The 25,239-nt window shown below is 47.4% G+C and overlaps 1 protein-coding gene across 2 annotated transcripts; it reads left to right on the forward strand.

The window, feature by feature from the left end:
• The first annotated feature begins 2,380 nt into the window (after positions 1-2,380).
• On the forward strand, positions 2,381-23,435 carry LOC309369067 (short transient receptor potential channel 2-like). Of its 2 annotated transcripts, XM_081909658.1 has the most exons (13): positions 2,381-3,379; positions 6,352-7,044; positions 7,438-7,650; positions 8,339-8,503; positions 9,452-9,626; positions 10,280-10,480; positions 12,187-12,349; positions 13,729-13,821; positions 15,577-15,769; positions 18,293-18,420; positions 20,267-20,336; positions 21,269-21,401; positions 22,357-23,435. In XM_081909658.1, the coding sequence occupies exons 1-13, from the start codon at positions 3,353-3,355 to the stop codon at positions 22,824-22,826; spliced, it is 2,724 nt and encodes a 907-aa protein (XP_081765784.1). In that variant the 5' UTR covers positions 2,381-3,352; the 3' UTR covers positions 22,827-23,435. The 2 variants fall into 2 exon arrangements, with proteins under 2 accessions (XP_081765784.1, XP_081765785.1); XM_081909659.1 differs by lacking the exon at positions 8,339-8,503.
• Positions 23,436-25,239: the final 1,804 nt, after the last annotated feature.

Here is a 25,239-nt window from a genome sequence, read left to right on the forward strand (position 1 = left end):
CCTACTCTGGCAGTCCCTGACTGTCCTCCACAAGCCAGCAACCGGAGAGTTGGAGAGACGCAGGGCTTCTTCCTCCGATTCCTTGACTGCCACAAAATGCTTTTAGGTCTCATTGGGGCCAGAAGTCCCCCAAACAGTCACTAAGAGGAGCGCCTCCCCCCCCCAAAAAATTGTAGTACAATAACTTCATGTTTGTGTACAGATTATGCAGTGTGTGTGTATCCAGCTTCTTTACATTAAATTTATTAATCAAGTAAATGGATGTTATTAACTAAACTTAATAAATATGCTATGGGTAATATGCACTGGTCCGGTGTTTGTTTAGCTAATATCTTTTTTTATTAATGTAAAGTCAAAAGTACAGACAAACAAACAAAAGGAAAACATGGGAGTTACAAAACAAGGAGGAGGTACAAAGACTGTATTTTCTAAATAGAGAGCATAGAGTGTTGAAAAATAAAAGCAGCAACACATCATCAAAGTCAATTTTTGCAATTTGATGGGGGAAGAGCATTTTGTTCATCTGAATTTGAAATGTATGAAATGAAATGCCCATGAGACGGGGTGAAGAAGAAGAAGAAGAAGAAGAAGAGGAGGAGGAGGAGGAGGAGTTTGGATTTGATATCCCGCGTTATCACTACCCAAAGGAGTCTCAAAGCGGCTAACATTCTCCTTTCCCTTCCTCCCCCACAACAAACACCCTGTGAGGTGAGTGGGGCTGAGGAGAGACTTCAGAGAAGTGTGACTGGCCCAAGGTCACCCAGCAGCTGCATGTGGAGGAGCGGAGACTCGAACCCGTTTCCCCAGATTACGTGACTACCGCTCTTAACCACTACACCATATAAGCAGTGACCTTATATGTGGCAGGCTGGGAGACGGTTGGGAAGGACGGCATATCCAGACCCCAAAGAGGCTGCATTCTGCATTTATTTCCTGCTCCCTCCTCTTCTCTGGCCTCCTTTTCTCTCCCCCACTGCGGGGGTCGGGTGGGGGGAACAGCTGTGGGGTGGCAACACCACCTGCTTTGCCTTAAGCTGCAAAATCCCCTTGACTGGCTCTGGTTCCAGGTCTTCCTTTCCCTTAGAAACGACATTGGCTCCCGGGTCATTTCTGATCACAGTTCAAAGTATTGGTCTGACCTTTCAAGCCCTAAATGGCCTCGGCCCGGTAGACCTGAAGGAGCGTCTCCACCCCCATCGTTCAGCCCGGACACTGAGGTCCAGCTCTGAGGGCCTTCAAGCGGTTCCCTCATTGTGAGAAGTGAGGTTACAGGGAACCAGGCAGAGGGCCTCCTTGGTAGTGGCACCTGCCCTGTGGAACGCCCTCCCATCAGATGTCAAAGAGAAAAACAACTACCAGACTTTTAGAAGATATCTGAAGACAGCCCTGTTTAGGGAAGTTTTTTTATGACTGAAGTTTTAATGTATTTTTAATCTCCTGTTGGAAGCCGCCCAGAGTGGCCCAGATGGGCGGGGTCTAAGTAAATAATAATAATAATAATAATAATAATAATAATAATAATAATAATAATAATAATAATAATAATATATTTCTACAAAAGCCAGAGTCCACCTATTCTTGTACTACAAGAAGAGGTTTAAGTCCTGTAGTGTCTTCTTATTTTGGTCCAGAGAATATCTCACTGCTTCCAGCATCCACATAAGAAGTCTCCTAAATTGGAAAATGGCTGTTTCATCTTCCCATGAGTTCATAAAGGCAAGTCCCATCTCTTCCCAGAAGGGCGCTGCCACTGCGATCCTAAAAGAATGAGGGAGGTGTTCATTGTGAGTTCTGGCACCTCTTTTTCTAGAAAAGTAACACTGTGTATGCTAAGGTACGGAAAGGAGATTCTACTCCCTCAAAATGTGATTGGCAAAATAAAATGTTAGAATATGAAGAACTAGCAAGATTCCGAGACCATACAGATCAACTATTTAATAAAGACTGGAATATTTGCAGAGAATATTTTAAAGAAAGTTGTAACAACATAAATTCTTTGGCAAGCCTGGATTGATTTCTGCATGAATTAACTACAGAATTAACATAACAGAATAATTTAGGAGAGAGAAAGTTAAGTGTGCAGCTGTAAAATGAAACTTAGGAAGCACAATGGGGGGATTTGAAGTTGTGTTAGAATTAGTAACTACACAATTAAACCCCTGTGTTGCAAACAATTAGCAGTAATATCCAAGGCAACACGATGACCAAGTACAACAATGCAATATCAATATACACTCTTTATATAATCTATACAGAACACTGAACGGTATGAAATATGCACTCTCTGCAAAACCAAATAAAGAGAAATCTTACAAATCTCTGAAAGTCACAAAATAGGCACTCTTGATGGATACTCTTGAAAACATAGAACCAAATAAACAGAAGTCTTATAAGTCTTTGTTTTGTTTTTAAAACTAATAAAGAATTAAAGAGGGAGAGAGGCAAGAGAAATATGTCCTCGACCTCTCAGTGGCTCTTGATGCCAACGACCATGGCATCCTTCTGGAGCAGCTGTCTGAGTTAAGGGTGGGTGGCATCGCTTTGCGGGGCTTCTGGTCCTACTTGGAGAGTCATTTCCGGAGGGTGATGCTTGGCCCCATGGATCCTTCACTGTGGGGTTCCTTAGGGTTCAATGTTATCCCCCATGAAACTGCTGAGCGGGGATTTTAGGAGTATGTTGCCAACAATTTGCTGCCTACTAGACCAGACCAACATTAAAAAGAGCTTTTAACTGATGTGGGAGGACCATTCCTCTGGAGATCCTCATAGTTTGAGCTACGGAGCGCAGAGTTTCTGACAGTGCAATACACCAAGTTCCAAAAGAGAGCCCAGCCGGTGAACTACCTGGAAAGGAAATCACAAAAGGAGAGAATTGCGCCATCCGTTCAAGGCTCCATTTCCCAGCCGCCCCCCTTTCTGCCACCCCAATTGCCTTCCATGTGGGTCTGAGAGAAGGAAGGGGCTGGGGGCTAGCAAGGCAGATGTGCAAAGGGAGAGAGGCAGGGAGGGAGGAGGGAGCTGAGAGCAGCAACCAGCTGCGGTGACAAACAGCCCAGGCTCCTGGGGGAGCAGGGTGAGGCCTTGCTGGAGGCTGCCCATGGCGTTCATGTGGCAACCCAGCCCCCTGGGGGGTTGGCAGGTGGGCCCCGCTGCGCTCCTGCCTGCTCCTGCCCCTGCCAGGGAAAAACAAGAGATCCGCACAGGCAGAGGGCTGGAGAGGAAAGCCTGGAGAAGAAGCAGGACACCTTTTCGGCCAGGCCTTCCCCGGTTTCGTTCTGCTGGAAGGGGAAGGACCTGGAGCATCCCTTGCCAGACACACCTGTAAGGAGCTGGCACTTCTGCCCTGGGCAAGATGGCACTGGAGTTCGATGGAATCACGGTGAGTGCAGAGCGGGGCTCCACGATGTGATAGACAGATAGATAGATGATAGATAGATAGATAGATAGATAGATAGATAGATAGATAGATAGATGATAGATATGCCCTTTTAGTTTGGGTGACTTTCTCTACTGTCGGCTGCTTCTCCTCCGCTAGATTTTCTTTCCTACCTTTTTTTTTAAAAAAAAATTCATTAAGAATTTCAGCATAACAATTTATCAAAGACAGATCATCCTCACCTTCCCTGTTTTTCCCTCCCCCCTCCCCAAGAAAATAACACCCTCCCACCCCTTCCCAGACTTCCCTCAGCTCCTCTCTCTGGTTTTTCAGCACATGTTATTCTCTGCATATTATAAAATTGTAAAGATCTTTAAATGATCTGTCTATATGTTACCAATAATAAATTTGTTTTTGTTTATTCAAAACCTGCCAAGGAGTCCAGTTCATTTTGTTGTTTCTTTAAGTACTTTGTAAAAGGTTCCTATTCTTCTTTAAAGTCACAGTTGTCCTTATCATGGAGTTTGTGCGTCAATTTCGCCAGTTCCACATAGTCCATCAATTTCCCTTGCCACAGTTCTTTGGTCGGGATTTCTTCATTCTCCCATCCTTCTGCTATTAAGACTCTTGCTGCCGTTGTCACATACATGAATATGTTCTTCACTTTCCTTGGCAGGTCTTTTCCTACAATCCCTAACAAAAATACTTCAGGGTTTTTTTTACAAATGTTAATTGGAACATTTTCTTCAGTTCATTGTATATCATTTCCCAGAATTTTTTAATTTCGCTACAATCCCACCACATGTGATAAAATTAAATCTCTGCTAGATTTTCTGAACTGCTGAGAGGCAAGCTTACATTTTGCCCCAGCAGGGAAAGGTCTCAGCCCTCTCCAGGGTGCAGGGTGGAAAAGGAACCAGCCAGAAGGGAGGTGGGCTGCTGCTGCTGCTGCTGCTGCAGTCTTCAGTTGGTGGTAATACATGGAATTGTTTATAAATTTATTTGCTGGAGACTTTCAATAAAAGAGGAGGCAGCTTCCTGCCTACCTCCTGCGTCAGCCAAAGGCTCCTTCTGTCTTTAGGTTCTGAGTGAGAGTCACGGGGTCCTGCAGCCTCATTTTTTTTAGCTACCATACCTGACAGCTTCCTGCTCCCCCCCCTTTGTCTCTGCTCCTAGTCTCCACCACCTTTCAGGTGTCCCTTTTGCAGCCCGTCAGTGCTTCAATACTATTTTTAAAAAATAAAAAGTCAAAGCTGAAAGTGACCATTTGGTGGGACTTGGGATGCTCTGCCTAAATTCCTCCATGCACGTGTGCAATGTTGCTGCCCCAGAACATGAGTATTGACGCCTGAACATAATACTGTAGAGGTTACTGACTATAACCACTTCCCAAAGTGCATAGCACAGCTTCCCTGGTGGCAGACGACAAGAACTGTAGTCACACTCAAATGCACTGTTAAGAAATTACGTTATGCAAGCATTTGAGTATACAAGCATTTAAGCTACAGTCATACCTCGGGTTACAGATGCTTCAGGTTGCGTTTTTTCGGACCCGCCAAAACCTGGAAGTACCGGAACGGGCTACTTCTGGGTTCCGGGGGTCGCACACGCACAGAAGCGCTAAATCGTGCTTTGTGCATGTGCAGAAGCCCCGAATTACAACTTGTGTGTGCGCAGACGTGCTGCTGCGGGTTGCAAATGCTGCAGGTTGCGAACGTGCATCCCGCACGGATCACATTCGCAACCCGAGCGTCCACTGTACTAATATTTACAAGCTCTTTAGAATGTGTGCTCTCCTCTTGCCCCCTCAAAATTGCAAACTCATCTTCCTTCCTGACACCAATTAAGCCTGGAGTGCCACTCCCACACATTGCAGAAACTTCTGGAAGGCTTTTTTAAACCTTTATCTGTTTCATGAAGAATGTACAGTGGCACCTCGCAAGACGAATGCCTCGTAAGACGAAAAACCCGCAAGACGAAAGAGTTTTTCGTTTTTTGAGTTGCTTCGCAAGACGAGTTTCCCTATGGGCTTGCTTGGCAAGACGAAAATGTCTTGCGAGTTTGTTTCCTTTTTCTTAAAACCGTTAATACCCAGGGTATCCGTGCTTCGCAAGACGAAAAATTCGTAAGATGAAAAGTTCGCAAGATGAAAAAACTCGCAGAACGAATTAATTTCATCTTGCGAGGTACCACTGTATTGCTAATGAAACAGGCCAGTGGGTGCTGCTGGATACTCTCTGGGTGTGAAAGGGCTTGAAGCAATGCAAACCCTGATATAGAGGCAGCTTTCTCCCTTGCTCTGCTCCACCCTCAGGCGCCCCTCAGGCCAATCTGCATAGGAAGGGAGGTGCCACAGTCAATTCAGCTTTGCAGCTGTAGCTTTTCTGAGTAGTTGTTAGCAAGCACCCCACTCCCTTTGCCTGCCATCTCCCCTGGGGAATTTGTAGGTTGCATTCGAGGAAACTGCTGCAAACTGTTTTGAAACCAATAGGTAGGAGGAGTGTGACGGGAATCTAACCAGTAAATAATAAAGAGTTGCTTTGCCCAGGGAGAATTGGAAGAGAACAGGGATGGCAATGGCAAAACAAGCAAAGTGCTTCTGCAGGCAGCTACTGGCGCTCCAAATCAGCAGAGCCACACAAGCAGCACAAATGGAGTGGTAACAGGATTCTGCTTAATTCATCCCTCAGCCCCTCTGCTTCCAGACCTGCTCCTTTCCAGTGGTACCCGGTGGAATCCTGCCTTGCCCTCCTGCCCTTAGGGCAGCTCAGCCAATCCCTGCAAGAGGCGTCAATGTTCTTCATTGCTCTCAAAACCCTTTTGCAGACTGCAGTGCAGATGCTTCTATCACCTTGCAAGCCTAGATTCCCCAAGGGCAGAAACATCTTGCATTTCTCAAGTCCGTTTTAGAAAACCCAAACAACAGCCCACAGCTTTGAGAATGACCCTTGTTGTCTTTCCATCCACCCCCTTAGCAACCCGATTGGAAAGAAATCGTGAACAAGAAGTTGAAGTTCCCGGAAGGCCTCCTCAACGCCATCCAAGATGGGCAGCTGATTAAGGTCCAGCAGCTGCTGCAGGTGAGCGACGGGATCCTGAGGCAGCTGGATGAGGCCGAGGACCGGGCGTGGCGAGAGGCTCTCAACCTGGCCATCCGCACGGGCGGCGAGGAGATCACCAAGACGCTGCTGCGCATTGTCAAGTTTGACTTCCGTCAGATCCACGAGGCCTTGCTGGTTGCCGTGGATACCAACCAGCCCACCGTGGTCAAGCTGCTGCTGGACCGCCTGGACCAGGAGAAAGGCCGCAAGATGGACATCAAGTCCTTCTCCTCGGCCTTGTTTGACAACTCCATCGACAACTCCCGCTTTGCCCCGGGCGTGACGCCCCTCACCTTGGCTTGCGAGAAGGACCTCTACGAAATCGTGGACATGCTGATGAAGAAAGGCCACGCCATCCCGGGGCCGCACAAGGTCTCGTGCTCCTGCCTGGAGTGCTCCAACGGCCGCAAGTTTGACCTGCTCAAGTTCTCGCTTTCTCGCATCAACACTTACAAGGGCATCGCCAGCCGGGCGCACCTCTCCATCGCCAGCGAAGACGCCATGTTGACGGCCTTCAAGCTCAGCCGAGAGCTCAAGCGCCTCTCCAAGAAGGAGCCCGAATTCAAGGTCGGTCTCTTGCCACATCAAGCATGTAAGTCAAGGTGGGGAACATCTACGGCCCTCCAGGTACTGGTGGACCACAATTCCCATCATCTCTGAACATTGGCCATGCGGGCTGGGAGTCCAGCAACAACTGGAAGGCCACCGGTTGTTCCTCAGCCCTGACATCGACGTTGCATTTTAATTCCACAATATTCACATCACAAGCCTAACTCTTTTTAGAGGGAGGAGTTGGGGTGGGGAGTCCATGTAGACCACACTGTGCATCTGGGCAATTCAGATTCTGCACACAGAAAAGCCGTTCTCTTCAGAATTGGGGTGGTCCCTTGTGCTGCCCTTCCGAGTCGGAGCCAGACCCTTCCTTCCTTGACCCTGCCTTGTCCTTGTCCCCCCGTCCAGCCCGAGTACCTGGCCCTGGAGCAGCTGTGCCAGGAGTTTGCCTTTGAGCTGCTGGGAATGTGTCGCAACCAGAGCGAGGTGACGGCCATCTTGAATGACGTGGCGGATTCCTCGAATGACGAGGAAGAGGAGGACTTCAATGACCAGGCCTTCGAGGAGGGGATCCCCAACTTGGCGAGACTTCGCCTGGCTGTCAACTACAACCAGAAGCAGGTGGGCTTTTTATTTATATCCCGCCCTTCCCCGTTCAGAAAACCAGGCTCACGGCGGCTAACAACAGATTTAAAACACTTCATTGATGCAACAAAAGACCAGCATAAAATACAGTATAAAACGTGAATAATAAATTCAGAATTCAAATATCAATTTAGGGGGGAAATCCATCTAATAAACATTAGATGATCACCAGGGCTAGCTGGCTGAATTGGTCCTACTTGGGCCAGCGAGGAGACCAGGGGAGAATTAGCTGTGGGGCCTCAGAGCAGGGAATCTTCATAAAAAGGGGAGGGAAGGAAGGGGAATAAAAGATCAGGCTAAATTCAGATTGAAAGCCAGGCAGAATAGCTCTGTCCTACAGGCCCTGCAGAAGGAAGTTAAATCCTGCTGGGCCCTAGTCTCCTGGGACAGAGCATTCCACTAGGTTGGAGCCATCACTGAAAAGGCCCTGTCCCTGGTGGAGGATAGTCTGACTTCCTTAGGGCCCGGGACCTCTAAACTATGATTATTCATAGACCTTAAGGTCCTCTGCAGGGCAGACCAGGAGAGGCGGTCCCATAAATACGAGTGCCCTAAGCCACAAAGTGCCGGATTTAAGGCAGTGTGTGTGGGCTGTTCTCCTGCACAGGGTGCCAAACCTTTGCTTTGATCCAGGAGAGACCTTTCCACCTTATTTACCCCCCAGTTTGTCGCCCACCCCATCTGCCAGCAAGTTCTGTCGTCCATCTGGTGTGGGAGCCTGCAGAGCTGGCGGGGCAGCACCAATCTCTGGAAGGTCTTCATCTCCAGCTCCATCTTCATGGGGATGCCGTTCCTGTGCCTCCTCTACTACGTGGCCCCCAGATCCAAGGTGGGTGGTTTGTGTCCAGGCATAACGCACCGCCCTCTTCCCAGCCAACGTGGTCTTGGCCTCTTCAGCCCGTAGGCACCTTTGGGGTCCTCCTTGTTGATCTCCGGGTATCTACGGAATACTTCTTCCAGCATGCTTTTTTTTTGCAGTCTGTATTGTTTAACTCTTGAAAGACTATTGTAGTTAATTGCTATTTATGCAGATTTCTTTTTTAAAAAAACATATTTTTATTAGTTTTTTAACATATCATTTTCAACAGTCATTAAACATACTTTTATATCTTATCCAATTTTTTTTGACTTCCATCAACCAAATCTGAAAATTTTCCAATCTTATCTCTTAATATACACTTCTTATTTTCACTATTACATTTAAATCTCATAACTAATGTCCCTCTTCTTTCTCTTCTTTGCAATATTTCATATATTTCCCCTTACAAAACTTCTTGTAGTCCTACTACCATAATTTGTTGATTACAGTTGCTCTTCAAATAGTTCGTGTATTTCTTCCAATCTCCTGTAAATCTCTGGTCCCGCAGGTTTCGAATCCTTCCTGGCATTTTATCTAATTCTGCATAGTCCACTAATTTCGTCTGCCATTCTTATTTCGTTGGTATTTCTTCTTGCTTCCATTTCTGGGCTAACAATACTCTTGCTACTGTTGTTGCATATAAGAACAATTTTACATCCTATTAATATCCTCACCTATAATGCCAAGTAAAGATGCTTCTGGTTTTCCCCCGAAATGCAGATTTCTTAATATTTTTGATGGAACGGAAATGGCCTTTGTGACATTATCCATGCCAGACTTGCACATCACCATAGCTGGTTGGGGCTAGTGGGTGTTATAGTCCGAAACACCTGGAAGGCAGCAGGTTAAGGCAGGCTGATGTGCATCTATGGGGCGCATGCCCTCTCCTAACATGCTGTGTGCCACTTCTCTCATCAGCCTGCCAAAATGCTGAAGATCCCAGTGATCAAATTCCTTCTGCATTCAGCCTCGTATGTCTGGTTCCTGGTCTTCCTGCTGGCAGAGTCGCTGGTGTTGGAGTACAACAACGAGACCTTTTCGGGGCGGAACCAGGACTTCTGGGAGACTTCACTGCACATGATATGGGTGGCAGGTCTGTGTGGCCCAGGACAGACCGGCGGTGGCGCTCCTCCTCGCTGCCCAAGGTGTCCCCTGAACCCATGGTCTCTTCCCCCAAGGATGGGGATCCAGAGCCCTGGGCCATGGCAAGGACCAGCCCAGGTTGCCCCTCCTCCAGCTGTGGCCAATGGTGGGTTTTGATCCCCTGTGCTTTCCTCCCCCAGGTAGGTTGCCCACTGGATAGTTTTCAGGGGAGCCTAGGCTGGAAGTTGGACAAGGCAGGCTTGAATGTTGCTTCAGTAGCTGGACAACCCAGGTGGAGCCTCAAAGAGGACTGCAGCTTCCTCTGAGCAGCCATCCCTTATGGGCAAAGCCTCTGAAAAAGACACAGCCTATTTTAGGAGCTGTTGAGGCTGGGTCTCCACTATGGTCTCCTCTTCAGGCCAGGGAGGGGCTGGCATCACAGACCACCTGGTGCTGGAACTTCTGAGGAGCCCGAGATGTCAACAGACTAGCTCCCAGGGCACACACTCCTCCTCGCAGCCCAATATGTCCCCTGAACCCATGGCCTCTTCCCCCAAGGATGGGGACCCAGAGCCCTGGGCCATGGCAATGACCAGCCCAGGTTGCCCCTCCTCCAGCTGTGGCCAGTGGTGGGTTTTGATCCCCTGTGCTTTCCTCCTCCAGGTTTCTTCTGGTTTGAGTGCAAAGAGGTTTGGATCGAGGGCTTCCGCAGCTACCTGTTGGACTGGTGGAACTTCCTGGACATCGTCATGCTCAGCATGTACTTGGCCTCCTTTGTCCTCAGGCTCCTGATATTCTTCCAGGGCCGTGTTTTCTGTCTGGATAACAAGGAGTCTGCAGAATGCCGTTACTACACAAAAGCGGGTGAGCACCTCCCACAAGCTGGGACCTCGTTCCTTCTTCTGTGTTGCGATTCCGTGAGCTCTGGCTTCCGTCACGGAGTCCCATTGCATCAGAAGCGGTTTAGTCATCTTCTCTAATCTTCTCTACTCTAGAGAAGATTGGGAAACGTTTATTGAATATATGGGAAATAATGGTGTACAGCTGAAAACGCTGGAAGCATTAAGATAAATTCAGCAGTGTAAATCAGTTTTGATGGGTGCAATAATGGAATACTGAATGGTATAGTTTTTGTAAATTATGCAGGGATTTGTGATATGTAAAATGAACCATGAAAGAGAAGAAGTCGTCATTGATATCTTAAGGATGTAAAAATGAGTTCTTTAAATTGTAAAGCAGAAAGTTTAATAAAAATTATATACACAAAGAAGAAGAAGAAGTGGTTTAGTCCTGCTGGCCACATGACCCGGAAAGCTGTCTGTGGACAAATGCCGGCTCCCTCGGCCTGAAAGCGAGATGAGCGCCACAACCCCATAGTTGCCTTTGACTGGACTTAGCCGTCCAGGCGTCCTTTACCTTTTGACCTTTTACTGGCTCCATTGGTACACCTGTTTGAAAGTTCAACATAGAGGAAGTAAAATTCACATTTCCCTTTGACATTAGATTGCATGAGATCATGTGAGTTTCAATTAACCACAATGGCTATGTTTCACTTCCACTGTGTGAAGTCCCAGGGCTTGGAGACCCAGGTGGTTCCCTTTTTGGAATCTGATTGGCCACTGTCAGAACAGGATGCTGGACTAGATGGGCCTTTGGCCTGATCCCGCAGCCAGTTTCTTCTAAGATTCCTAAAATTCTTCATTCTCTTTGCATCTTAAATTCAGTTCTTGCTTATCACAAATGTGAGAGACGTGAAATTCCAGCCATTTTTAAAATTCTCCATTAAATAATATTGCCGTGCAACTGGGAAAGATTTGTTTGTTTTTCCTTTGGGAGAGGATGATACAAACTGGGAATTGCTGTCTCATGATTAAACACGATCCAGTTCCCCACTGACCTTCGCCCAGCCTTGCCCCCCCTGCTGCCCTCCAGACATTTTGGACTGCATCTCCCATCAGCCCAAGAAAAATATGGCCACTCTGGCAGGGGCCGATGAGATTCGGGGAAGGCAGCCTTTAGAACAGGGGTCCCCAAACTAAGGCCTGTGGGCCGGATAAGGCCCGAGGGACTCATTTATCTGGCCTGTGGCGACCCCCACCACCCGCTGCTGTCGCCTCCTCTTAGTGGCGCTGTGCTGCACGGCTGCCCACTTCTGGGTCGGAGGAGCACCGGAAATAGCTGGTGCGCATGCACAAGAGTTATTTCCGGTGCACATCCGCGTTGGAGGAGGCCTGTGCACATGCGCACAAGCTATTTCCGGTGCTCCTCCGACCCGGAAGTGTGCCGGAAACTGCATGTGCGTACGTGCACGCGCTCCCCTGCCCTCTGGCCCACCGCGTGATCGGTGCTGAAGACACCGGCCTGAGGCGCGGTAAGTTTGCTGAGCCCTGCTTTAGAAGGTAAAGGAAAAGGCTTCAGACAGTGGTACAGGAACGTACAAGGAAGGGCTGTGGCCGACAGAAACCTTTGGCCCACGGAGACAATGGAGCAGGGAAGCTGACTTGCAAAAGGCGTGCGCCACTTGACACAGAGGTCACCTGGCACTCATCCCCCTCCCTTTTGTGACCCAGACCGTCAGGAGTGGCACACCGAAGACCCCCAGTTCATGGCCGAGGTGCTCTTTGCCGTGACCAGCATGCTGAGCTTCACCCGTATGGCTTACATCTTGCCCGCCCACGAAACCTTGGGGACCCTGCAGATCTCCATTGGCAAGATGATCGATGACATGATCAGGTGTGTGTGTGGGGGTGCTGCCCTGGCCTCTTGACTTGGTTTTGCTGGTTTTAATGTTGTATTTGTAAAGAAATCTAATTGAGAACAAGAATACCTGTTATAGGGAAAACCCTGCTCCTTTTCCCTTATGGGGTATCCAAGAGCCCGTGGTTGTTGTTGTTTAGTCATTTAGTCGTGTCCGACTCTTCGTGACCCCCCGGACCAGAGCACGCCAGGCCCTCCTGTCTTCCACTGCCTCCTGCAGTTTGGTCAAACTCATATTGGTAGCTTTGAGAACACTGTCCCACCATCTCGTCCTCTGTCGTCCCCTTCTCCTTGCGCCCTCCATCTTTCCCAACATCAGGGTCTTTTCCAGGGAGTCTTCTCTTCTCATGAGGTGGCCAAGGTCTTGGAGCCTCAGCTTAAGGATCTGTCCTGTCCTTCCAGTGAGCACTCAGGGCTGATTTCCTTCAGAATGGAGAGGTTTGATCTTCTTCAGTCCATTGGACTCTCAAGAGTCTCCTTCAGCACCATAATTCAAAAGCATCAATTATTCGGCGATCAGCCTTCTTTATGGTCCAGCTCTCACTTCCATACATCACTACTGGGAAAACCAGAGCTTTAATTTGAGAAGCAAAGTGGCTAGTGAGCCTGATCTTTATTAACTGTTGCAACGGGGTCCCCACTCACCACACGCAGGAGGGAGGAGGAACCTAGAACAATGGTGCACAAGCCCTTATGTAGACTTTTGAAACTGCCCACCCTGTTGCTGAAGACCACCCCCAAAAATATCATACATACATCACAGGAGGAGGAGGGTCTACAGCAGAAATCCTGTTTGCCAGGATATCTGTTAATGGTCACTGATTTAACCTGGGCAGCCTGGCCATTCTTTTGTGATGGTAAATACTTCAGTTCCTGAGTCCCAAGTCATAGGCTCACCCTATTCATGCACAAATACACGACCTTAAGACAGGATTTGTAAGCAAAAAGACAAAGGGAAGGCTTTCCCCATTTTCTCCCTCCTTTGGAAGAGTCAAAATGGTTTCAGGATTGCTCTTTGGTACTATATCAGACATATGGTTTATATACTTAGGTATGTGTTTGCCTTGTACATTCATGAACGTTTATTTTATGTTTGGCACCTTCGAATTTGGCACCTTCAAATGAGAGCCAGTGTGGTGTAGTGGTTAAGAGTGGTAGTCTCGTAATCTGGGGAACCGGGTTCACGTCTCCGCTCCTCCACATGCAGCTGCTGGGTGACCTTGGGCCAGTCACACTTCTCTGAAGTCTCTCAGCCCCACTCACCTCAAATCCCCCCCAAAAAGGAATTCTTATAACAACAGAGGACCTGCTTTTCTTTAGCTTTTTGGCTTCCTTGTGCTTCTTCTTCTCTCCAGGTTCATGTTCATCATGGTGATCATCTTGACTGCCTTCCTGTGTGGGATGAACAACGTCTACGTCCACTACCAAGACTCTGAGAAGCTGGGGAGGTACGGCAGCTGGCTTGGTGGCATCGGGTGGCTAAAAAGGATGAGATTGGACAGCTAGGATATTGTCCAGGGCGCTGGACCAAACTCCAGTGTTTTGACCTCCTTGCCAAGCAGGTTCTGAACCTGGTCAGTACTCAAAAGGGGAGACCACCCAGGAACCCCATCTATGTATATGGCCCCCACAAACAAAGATAGGAGCAAAACCCATTGTTCCACCCACATTTGCCTCCAGCTCTGCCCACCACAGGAATGCAGCCCCTGAGAAGGATCCCCACGGGGGAAAGAAGCTCTTGAGCTGAAGATGGTTACCTAGACCTGATCTTGGCACTCAGACTCTTTGCGTCTATAGCAGGAAGCAGTCGTCAGGTAGCAGCTCTTTGGCTGCCTCAGGAGCGGTCCAAGATACCCATTTATTGTTATTTACATAATTTATATTCTACAAAAGTAAGAAATCAGCTTACAAAAAATCAGCATAGTATAAAAAATAAGGCTGAATGCAATTCAGCTGTTTGGGTCTCAGGAGAAAACCCAAAATCCAGTGTCACCACCTGCTCAAATGGCAAAAGCTGTGAGTAGCCTGTGGGCACCACCAGACTGTCAGTATTTCACGAGAGGGATTCAAAGGTGTGCTGGAACTTCAGGTGCGCACAATTAGAATGAATTGAGGGGCTCTGTTGTCCACTTAAAAAAGAAAGAAAGTGGCTTTTTACAGATTGGAAAGAGGCAGGGAAATAATGGAATTATAGATGACACAAGGGTCATCTAGTCCAACCCCTGTAGTACAGGTGTCTCAGCGAAAGCAGTAGCTTTAATTGCAGTAGCAGGAAGACAAGGGCCGGATTTAGGTTTGTTGAGGCCCTAAGCTACTGGAGGTAATGGGGCCCTTTCTATGTCCAGCTGTCCTTCGTCAACAACAAAATGTTGCTGTTTTTTGTGTTGAATATATGCTATATGGTAGTTTATGAACCCAGTAGGTATCTAAAGCCACTTGCACATAACAAAATATGTATTTTATCAAAGTAATTGTTGAACTGAAAACCAATTAAGAAGTATATTAATAGTGAAATAATTATTAAGCTCTAACTTAAAATGATTTTTTATTCATAACAAACTTAATAATGCGAACACATTCGCATTTGGCAACAACAAAAGTTCCTTTAGAAACACAATTTACCAAGACTCATAATCTAGTCTCTAGAAACTTGCTATAGCATGAAATAATAATAGGTGTAAAGATATGATGCAAAGTACTAATAATGATAAATAGCAGAATGTAGGCACCCTATATACTGTATAGAAATAAGCAAATCAGTGATATTTTAGGAAGTAGGCTAGCAGGTGGGCCCATTGTTTACATCATAGGAGCCTACGCAACACAAAACACTGTTGCTGTATGTAGGTTTTATTTTATTTGTTTTTTATCTTATATTTTGCAAATGTACATCCAGTTTTTTCTCCTTTAATTTTTTGGGGGGCCCCCAGGAGAGTGGGGCCCTAAGCTAGAGCTTGTTTAGCTTACACTTAAATCCAGCACTGAGGAAGACATGTAAATACCCCACATGTATCAGGATGCTTTTGTCCTATAACTGCCCCACAAGCAAATCAAAATGGAAGGTCAATGAAGACTGGATATAATCTAACCTCTGCATAAGCTTTGTGCAAGCAGATCAGGATGAATGTTGAAGCCTGGTGGGAGAGGGTACCCTGACTCGAAACCCCCAGCTGTTTCAGCTTGCTATCCCTTCTCCCCTGCAGCTTCAACGAGACATTTCAGTTCCTCTTCTGGACCATGCTTGGGATGGAGAAACACGATGTGGTGGACATGCCCAATTTCTTCGTAGCTCAGCTGGTGGGGAGGGTGCTGTATGGGGTCTTCACCATCGTCATGGTGGTTGTCCTCCTCAATATGCTCATTGCCATGATTACAAGGTCCTTCCAGAAAATCGAGGTGAGTGCTGAACCAGGAAGCGAGTAAGAGGGACCCGCCTTATCCTTTGCATGGCATCTTACGTCTACTGTATTTGGACCAGGGTTTGGGAAGTGTGGAACAGAGAGATGGATTTCCAGATCCAGATCCATACTCTACACCAGCGGTTCTCAACCTGTGGGTCCCCAGATGTTGGACTACAACTCCCATCAACCCTGAGCTCTGGCCTTGCTAAGTAGGGGTGATGGGAGTTGTAGTTCAACAACATCTGGGGACCCACAGGTTGAGAAAGACTGCTCAACATTCTCCAGGGACTTGCAGCTAGAGATGGGAGGAGGCAGCAACTTCAGTCTTGTGCTGGGTTCATCACAATTCAGGGCTGTTTCCATTCCACTACAATTCAGCTTCCTCTTGCTGTCTGCTGTGGCCTGGACTTAGGTAATTAATTCCAAGTGGAAAGGAAACATCAAAAACAATACAGCAGATCAGGCATAGGCAAACTCGGCCCTCCAGATGTTTTGGGACTACAACTCCCATCATCCCTGACCACTGGTCCTGTTAGCTAGGGATGATGGGAGTTGTAGTCCAAAACATCTGGAGGGCTGAGCTTGCCTGTGTCTGCTGTAGATAGACTGGAAGAAGAAAAAAGAGCAAATGTCCACTTGTGTTTCCTTGTGTGGTGGTTTCCATTCCATTGTGTGGGGTTTCCACTCCCATTTGCATTTTCAACGGGCTCCTCTGACACATCCCTACTTGTAGCCAACAGAGGCACCTCAGTGCACTGTATCCACCATGTTTCTGGTTGGTGCACAATGGCTCTCAATTGCTATTGGTCAGTGTTATGTACTGAATTGAATAGGATCCAAACTGCAACAGTCTGATTGGTCCTAGAACAATAGGATCCAAAAGGCAGCAGTCTGATTGGTCCTAGAACAATAGGATTCAGAATGCAGCAGTCTGATTGGTCCTAGAGCAATGCAGCAGTATGATTGGTTAGCAGGAACCACCCAATCATGCTCCAGATAGAAGTAAATCCACAACCTGATTGGCTTACAGTAGAATTCCAGAATTAGCCAATCATGTGCAGCCCATTGTGTAAATAATGTATCTAAAGCAGATACTTTGAGGGGACTTTCATTCATTCCTCCTCACCACTATGAGCTGAATAAAGAGCATGAAATCACTTTGTGACTCTGAGTATATTTCAGTCAGATTCCCTGGGGCCTCCCCCTTGTACTGCTGATCTCCAGACAATGCTGCTACTCCCGGGAGACACAGCTGCTGTTGGTCTTTGCTGTCCATTCCGTGTTTCTGGATTGCAAAATGGTACAGCAATTGCTCTGCACACAGAGAGTCGCAGGCTCAATCTCCAACTAGGACTAGGCAAGACACCCACCCACCACACCCCCTCTGGAGAGTTGCTGCCAGTCATTAAGCTAGCTCAGGGTTTCCCAGACTTGGGTCTCCAGCTGTTTTTGGACCACTGTTCACATCTGGTCCCGCTAGCTAGGGATGATGTGAGTTGTAGTCCAAAAACAGCTGGAGACCCAAGTTTGGGAAACCCTGAGTTGATGGACTCAAAGGACTGGCTCAGAATGAAGTAGATCCTTGCGTTCCTGTGGCTTCAGGGAAGACCCACAGCTCAGAGGTAGCAAACCTGCTTGCGTGCAAAAGGTTCAGTCTCCAATGGCAGCTCCAGGCAGGGCTAGTAATGCCCCCCCCCCATCTGAAACCCTGGAGAGCCATTGCCTGGCACTGTTAATAATCCTGAGACAGATGGACCAATTGTCTGACAACTTGCCTGTGTTCCTCTGTAAGCCTGCAGGCAAGGACTGGGGGCTTGTTTTCCTTTCTTAATGATCTTTTTGGACCGAAGAGCAGGGCAAAGATGCTATAGATGATGGATAGATAGATAGATAGATAGATAAACAAATAATAATAATAATAATAATAATAATAATAATAATAATTTATGCCCCGCCTTCCCCAGCCAAGACCGGGCTCAGGGCAGCTGACACCAGGTATAAAAACAATTGATTAAAATACAACTTAAATCAAGATTAAAATACAACATTAAAATGCAGCCTCATCTCAGCAGAAACTCAAATCAAAAACTTTTTTGGGGATGAAAACGTCAAATCTTCACCAAGGCCAACTATCCAGACTGGTCCTACATGGGCCAGAAAAAAGCCAGGGAAGTCCCCAAATAGGAGTTCCATCACAGAAGGAGAAAGGAAAAAAGAAAGAGGGGAAGGGGATCAAGTTGATTCCAAGCCAAAGGCCAGGCGGAACAACTCTGTCTTACAGGCCCTGCGGAAAGAAATCAGATCCTGCAGGGCCCTGGTCTCATGAGACAGAGCGTTCCACCAAGTTGGGGCCAGGGCTGAAAAGGCCCTGGCTCTGGTTGAGGCTAATCTGACTTATTTAGGGCCCGGGACCTCTAGGGTGTTGCTATATATGGACCTTAAGGTCCTCCGTGGGGCAGACCACCCCTCGTATTTACCGGAGTCTTCCTTGCCGCCTCTTCTCTCCTGTGCTCTTCAGAACGATGCCGACGTGGAGTGGAAGTTTGCCCGCTCCAAGCTCTACTTGTCTTTCTTCAGAGAAGGCTTGACGCTGCCAGTGCCCTTCAACATCATCCCGTCACCAAAGTCCATCTTCTATGCCATCAGGTAATTTGTCAGGCTGCTCCTGAGACCCTTGAGGTGGGGAGACTCTGGTAGTTCTGGGTTAAACTTAGCCCTCGGCAGCAGAGGACTAGCTTACTTTATGGACTAGCATGCTCCATACATGCCCCCTCTCTGCAGAACTGTTGCTTTTACAAGCACAATGCCCCATCGTTCTGCCCGGACACTGAGGTCCAGCTCCGAGGGCCTTCTGGCGGTTCCCTCGCTGTGAGAAGCCAAGTCACAGGGAACCATGCAGAGGGCCTTCTCGGTGGTGGCGCCAGCCCTGTGGAACGCCCTCCCACCAGATGTCAAAGAGAACAACAACTACCAGAATTTTAGAAGACATCTGAAGGCAGCCCTGTTTAGGGAAGCTTTTAATGTTTAATAGACTATTGTATTTTAATATTCTGTTGAAAGCCTTCCAGAGTGGCTGGGGAAACCCAGACAGATGGGTGGGGTGTAAATAAATTATTATTATTATTATTATTATTATTATTATTATTATTATTATTCTGCATTTGCCGGCTAAGCCGCTTCTGGTGAACCAGAGCAGCGCACAGAAGCGCCGTTTACCTTCCTGCCGGAGTGGTACCTATTTATCTACTTGCACTTTGATGTGCTGAGGCAGAGCAATAGGAGCTCACCCCGTTGTGGGGGTTTGAACAGCCAGCCTGCCGATCAGCAAGCCCAAGAGGCACAGTGGTTTAGTTGTGTTATTTTAAAATGAACTTCTGTTGTGTGCAATTGTTTTAAGACTGCTGACTTTATTTCTGTTTACATGTTAAATTTGTTTCCAATCCATGCTTCGAAATATTATTAAGCAATACTTGAGGGCTTATCCACACTTCCTCTTGTTCCCACTGCTTTCCCCGGTGGGGGGGGGGGGGGGAAACGCCACTTAGTGCTCAATCAGAGCAAGCAGCAATTTAGTCCCCAGATTGCCATTGGTTCCAATCTTTCGCTAAGCATGTGCATATTTTCCCTTGGAAAGGAGAGGAGGAAGCGGAAAGTGCTCAGACCTCTGTCTAGAAGGGTGTGGATGAAGTAGAAAACCACTCAGACTTGCATACCCCCCCCCCACATTTCTCCAATGAAAATAGGGACATCCTATTTAACAACAACAACAGCAACAGCAGCAGCAGCAGCAACAACAACATTTATACCTGCCCAGCTGACAGGGTTGCCCCAGCTGCTCTGTGGGGCTCCCAACTTATATAAAAACATCATTAAACATAAAAAAAACTTCCCTATACAGAGCTGCCTTCAGGTGTCTTCTAAAGGTTGTATAGTTACTGATCTCCTTGGCTCAGGGTGGTCACGCGACTCCATACACTCCAACATTTCTCCAATGAAAATCAAGACATCCTAAGGAAAAGTGGGACATTCCAAAATCAGGTCAGAAACCAGGACGGCTTCTGTAAATCCGGGACTGTCCCTAGAAAATAGGAACACTTGCTTTCTAGGCAAGACAGAAGCAGACGTTTGTCCTTTGCAAAACACTTGAGGTTTTTTGTCAAGTAATCAGCATGTAAATTTTGTTAATTTAGTAATAATAATAATAAACATTACAAAAAAAAAATCCTTCCTGTAGCACCTTAAAGACCAACTAAGTTAGTTCTTGGTATGAGCTTTCGTGTGCATGCACACTTCTTCAGATACACAGTGTGCATGCACACGAAAGCTCATACCAAGAACTAACTTAGTTGGTCTTTAAGGTGCTACAGGAAGGAATTTTTGTTTTGTTTTGACTATGGCAGACCAACACGGCTACCTATCCGTAATAAACATTACAGTCAGCCTTGTTCACCAGCCTCTCGGCTCACCTCTTTCTTCCCCCGTCTTCTCCCAGGGGCCTCTTCCGCTTCCTGTGCTGTTACAAACCAAAGCGCCAGCAGAAATACCCCTCCATCTCAACCATTGTGAGTTCCCTTTGGGGCTGTTTCAAGGGGGTGTTCCTTGCACCGGGGACTCTGCTTGCAGTGGGATGTCGCGCTCCCTTCCTCAACCTTTGGAATTGTCCTGGGAGTGGGGAGGGAAAAGACCATCTAGCTAGCACATCAGAAGTGCTTTTGGCAGGGCAGCTGCTGCTACCTGTGAGGAGGGACAGAGGGAGGGGGAGGCAGTGGGGAGGCTGGGGCCGGGAACCTGCGGCTTCAGTTCCAGTGCCCCTTGTGCTCCATTCGGTGACATTTATGAAAGACTGTCGCATCAATTAAAAAATAGTTTATAGGCCAAATTGCTTCCGTGCTGTACAAAAAAGCCTGTGCGCTCCTGGTGCCATAATGTCCTGCCGTCTTCTGCTTTTCAAATAATTGCACAAAACAAATGAAATACTGTGAAAATCCCTGAAACGAGAAGTAATCAACTAGAAATATTATCTTATGGAAATAAACTAAATAATAAAAATCATAAAGTTTAAGGAAACAATTAGAAAAACCTAAAATTGAACAAAGGCTTAACGGGATGCCGGCTACAAACCTCGTTTCACTGAACCATTCAGTTTCCGCAGAAAGAAATAGAAAAATAAACCTTAAATGACCAAAATTCAAAAAAGGGGGTAGAACTCCCAAAAATTCTGAAGTATTATAATCTTAGCTCGACCTAGGTGAAGCAAAGCGCAGTAATAAAGGATCTGTTTGCACCTGTTTGCTTTTCGACTAATTATTTCGGAGGCCATGCCTCTCTGGGCACGCTGAAGCATGCGCAGAGTGCTTTGCAGCCACAGCCACCTGCTTGCTAGCCTCCAGATGCAGGCCTCCCCCCAGGGTGCTTCCGGGAGGTGTTACCCCCTCCTACTATGTTTCGTTTGGGAACCCTGTCACCCCCTGACTCTGCCCTTCTGCCCCCCCAGTCTAACCCCTCCACGGATGAGGGCGGCCAGCGTATGGAGGGTCGCGCTGCCTACCGGCACCAAGTGCTCAAGGCGCTGGTGCAGCGCTACATCGACACGGCCCGGCGTGAGTTTGAGGAGAGCCGCAGGAAAGGTAAGCAGTGTTGCCTCGGAAGGGGGATCCTGATGGGGTGCCATGTCCAGAAGGGCTTGCCCACCACCCTCCCTGCCACACTTCTGTAACCGGATGTTGGGTTTCTGTTTGTGCCACTGTGCAGTGCTTTGGAGTCACAAGACTGTTTACATTCCAGAGATTCCAGACTGTTGGAAGTCTCACGGGAGACGGATGTTGATATTACTGGTTTCCTGTTTCTTTGTACCAGTTGCCTCTCTGCTTTCACAGAGAGAGGATGTATATTCTTTTCTGTCTGCGTAGTTAGAAATAAAATTCAGGTTATGCAGGTTAAGAACTTTGCTTCAGGATGAGAACAGAAATCGGGTTCAGGCGGCGTGGTAGCAGCAGGAGGCCCCATTAGCTAAAGTGGTGCTTCAGGTTAAGAACAGTTTCAGGTTAAGTACGGACCTCCAGAACGAATTAAGTACTTAACCTGAGGTACCACTGTACTTCGTATCATATAAAGCAGCCAGCTAGGCTGCAGTCAGTCTGATTCCAGGAGCAGTTCTAACTGCTGCAATAGAGAGCTGTGTCCTTCGTCCATCTTTCCCCCTACTCAACACCTGTCTTCTGCAGAAGCTGCATTCCTGGGCAACAGTTTCTCATGCATTCATCCTGAGAAAGCTGAATGTTTATGATTCTTCCCTTGGACCTTGCGGGGGGGCCAGACTATATTTTGAAAAAAAATATATAAATGAATTATTATGCCCCACAAATAACACAGAGATTCATTTTAAATAAAAGGACACATTCTACTCATGTAAAAACACACTGATTCCTGGACTGTCAGTGGGCTGGACTGAGAAGGCGATTGGGCTGGATCCGGCCCCTGGGCCTTAAGTTTGCCTACCCATGCTTTACAGTGTTTCTGTAGATACAGCCTAAACGGTTCCCAGTCTTTTAAAAAAATTCTCTCTATTGTCAATGTCCGCAGATCTGGGGAACCGCTTGACGGAGCTGAACAAGTCCGTGGTGCGCCTCCACTCGGAGATGAAACATCTGCGCCACACCGTGGCCACCAACGGCACAGCGGCCAACCCCTTGGATGGGGCCAGCGTCCTCCACAAGTACATCATGAAGGTGCGCAGCAGCTTCCAGGGCTACGACAACGATACAGGCAGCTCTGGGCAGGGGTCCCCGGTGGAAGCTGTTGTGCACCAGGATGGGGCCGTTGCCGAAGAGGACGCTCCGTTGCCTCAGGAACCCTCTGAGGGACAGCAGGCGGAAGCTGAGGAAGGGCCGCCCCAGGTGGAAGCGGAGGAGAGACAGCCTGGGGTGGAGGCTGAGGAGAGGCCGCTGGAGGTGGAAGCTGAGGAGAGGCCACTCCAGGTGGAGCTGAGGGTGCCAGAGGTGGTGATAGATCTGGCACCAGAAGAGAACCTTGTAGGAGAGCCAGAGACCTGATCTGCCTTTCCTCCAAAGAGGAGCGATTTGTTTCATTCTCAGCTGGGATCTGCTGTAGAACTCAGGGTGGCATTTCCTTAGCAGCCTAGAGGGAAGTCATGCTTGTAGAATCTGCCCCCGTTATCTGAGATGTACAACACAGTGTCCTTTCTTAAGCCAACATCCTTTGGCAAGGAGAGATGCTGTGTAATTCATCCAGCTGGCACAAGGGCTTTTTACTGAGAGGAATGGGAAGGCAGTGAAGAGTTACTTAATACAGGCAAATGATTCTTAGAGTTGGGCTCCTGCTATTGGCAGCTAACCAAGCCTTCAACCCACGTTGATTTCTGTTGTGCTTTGGGGGTGGAGCTTGCGTGGCAGAACAGGTGGCACTGCAAGAAACAGTCTGATTTTGCCATGCCACAAGCCAGCAGACGGAGAATCACTGGGGCCAGAAGTTCCCCAAACAGTCACCAATTTTTTTTGGGGGGGGAGAGAGCAGCCACCCCCCAAAATTGCTCTACAATAACTTCAACTTTGTGCACAGATTATGCAGTGTGTGTGCCTCCAGCTTTCTTACATTAAATTTGTTAATCAGGTAAATGGATGTTATTAACTAAACTTAATAAATCTTTTATGGGTAGTGAGTACTCCTGTGGTCCGGTGATTCTTAGCCAATATGTTGGGAAAGTTGGGCCATGCTACACGGCACAGATGTTTTTATAGGAATGGGTCAAAATGGGAGGGCTCCATTTCCTGAATTCTGATCCCACCCCTCCAGCAAGATTTCCCGGGTCACATAAACATGGGCAGGATCACTGTTCCTTTAGAGGAGAGACAAATCTCTTGATTAATCACCAGGTGGACGAAGCAAAAGCAATAGTAAAACAAGCCCCACAAGAGGGATAATAACTTTGGACTCATCCCCTGTTATGTACTGAGCTTGGATCCTAGGAAAATAGGCAGGTAGGATCCCAGAATGCAACAACCTGATTGGCCTGCAGGAGCAGCCCAATCAGGCTCCAGGAGGGAAGCAGAGCTAGCCAATCACATGGGACCCATTGCGTAAATAATGTATATAAAGCCAGAGGTTTTTTTGGGGAAATTCATTCACTGTTTACAAGCTGCAGCAAAGAGCATGAAATCACTACACGACTCGGGAGTATATTTCATCCCCTTTTTCTCTTTGGTTTGATCCTGTCGTGTCTCAGTTGATTTCCCAGGCTCTGAGAGCTTTTCTCATTTCCTTGCGAATATTCGACCTTGCCTGCTGAATCGGATCTTATCAGATGCGCAAAAGATGCAAAGAGAGATTTTGCTTAACTGAGCTTCAGTTCAGTGGGTAAGATCAGATTTTTGCAAGGCAACATCAAGAAAAGCCTTTGGACCTGGGGGAATTAATTGGGGAGCAAGACCATTAAAATAGGGGTGAAGAGAAAGTGTGGGTGAGCCCTTTGTGTGGCGAGCCAACTATTACCAGAATTTGTTGAAGCCAAGTTCCAGCATGTCAAATTCCTGCCCAGTGGCTTCACGCTTGAGTCTCCCTTCAAAATTCTTCCTGGGTCCAAAAATATATCATGTGCCCAATAATAAATGCTGGAAATGTAAAGAAACTGAAGGTACATTCTTTCACCTTTGGTGGGCATGCCCAAAGATTAAGGCTTTCTGGGAGATGATCTAGAATGAAATGAAAAAGGTATTTAAATATACCTTACTGAAGAAACCAGAGGCCTTTCTCCTGGGCATGGTCGGCCAATCGGTGTTAAAGAAGGATAGAACTTTTTTATGTATGCCACAACAGCAGCAAGAATACTTATTGCAAAGTATTGGAAGACACAAGATCTACCCACCCGGGAAGAATGGCAGATGAAGGTGATGGAGTACATGGAACTGGCGGAAATGACTGGCAGAATCTGAGACCAGGGAGAAGAGTCGGTAGAAGAGTTGGAAGAAATTTAAAGACTATCTACAGAAACACTGCAAAATTAAGGAATGTTAGAAGGATGTTGGAATGTTACAAAGGGGTATGTAAAAAATGGATTGTTAACAGGCGAGAATGTAAAGTTACAATATATTAAGATAAGAAGAAGAAGAAGAAGAGTTTGGATTTGATATCCCGCCTTTCACTCCCCTTCAGGAGTCTCAAAGCGGCTAACAATCTCCTTTCCCTTCCTCCCCCACAACAATCACTCTGTGAGGTGAGTGGGGCTGAGAGACTTCAGAGAAGTGTGACTGGCCCAAGGTCACCCAGCAGCTGCATGTGGAGGAGCGGGGAAGCGAACCCGGTTCCCCAGACTACGTGACTACCGCTCTTAACCACTACACCACACTGGCTCTCTTTTATTAAGATAAAAGCAAAAATGGAAAGGATTTGCCGAAATAACTAATTGAACTAGAATACAAAAAAGGGAGGTGTGAGGAGGTCAGGGAAACA

This window comes from Podarcis melisellensis, assembly GCF_964234715.1.
Source record: "Podarcis melisellensis genome assembly, chromosome: 4".
Lineage (NCBI taxonomy): Eukaryota > Metazoa > Chordata > Lepidosauria > Squamata > Lacertidae > Podarcis > Podarcis melisellensis.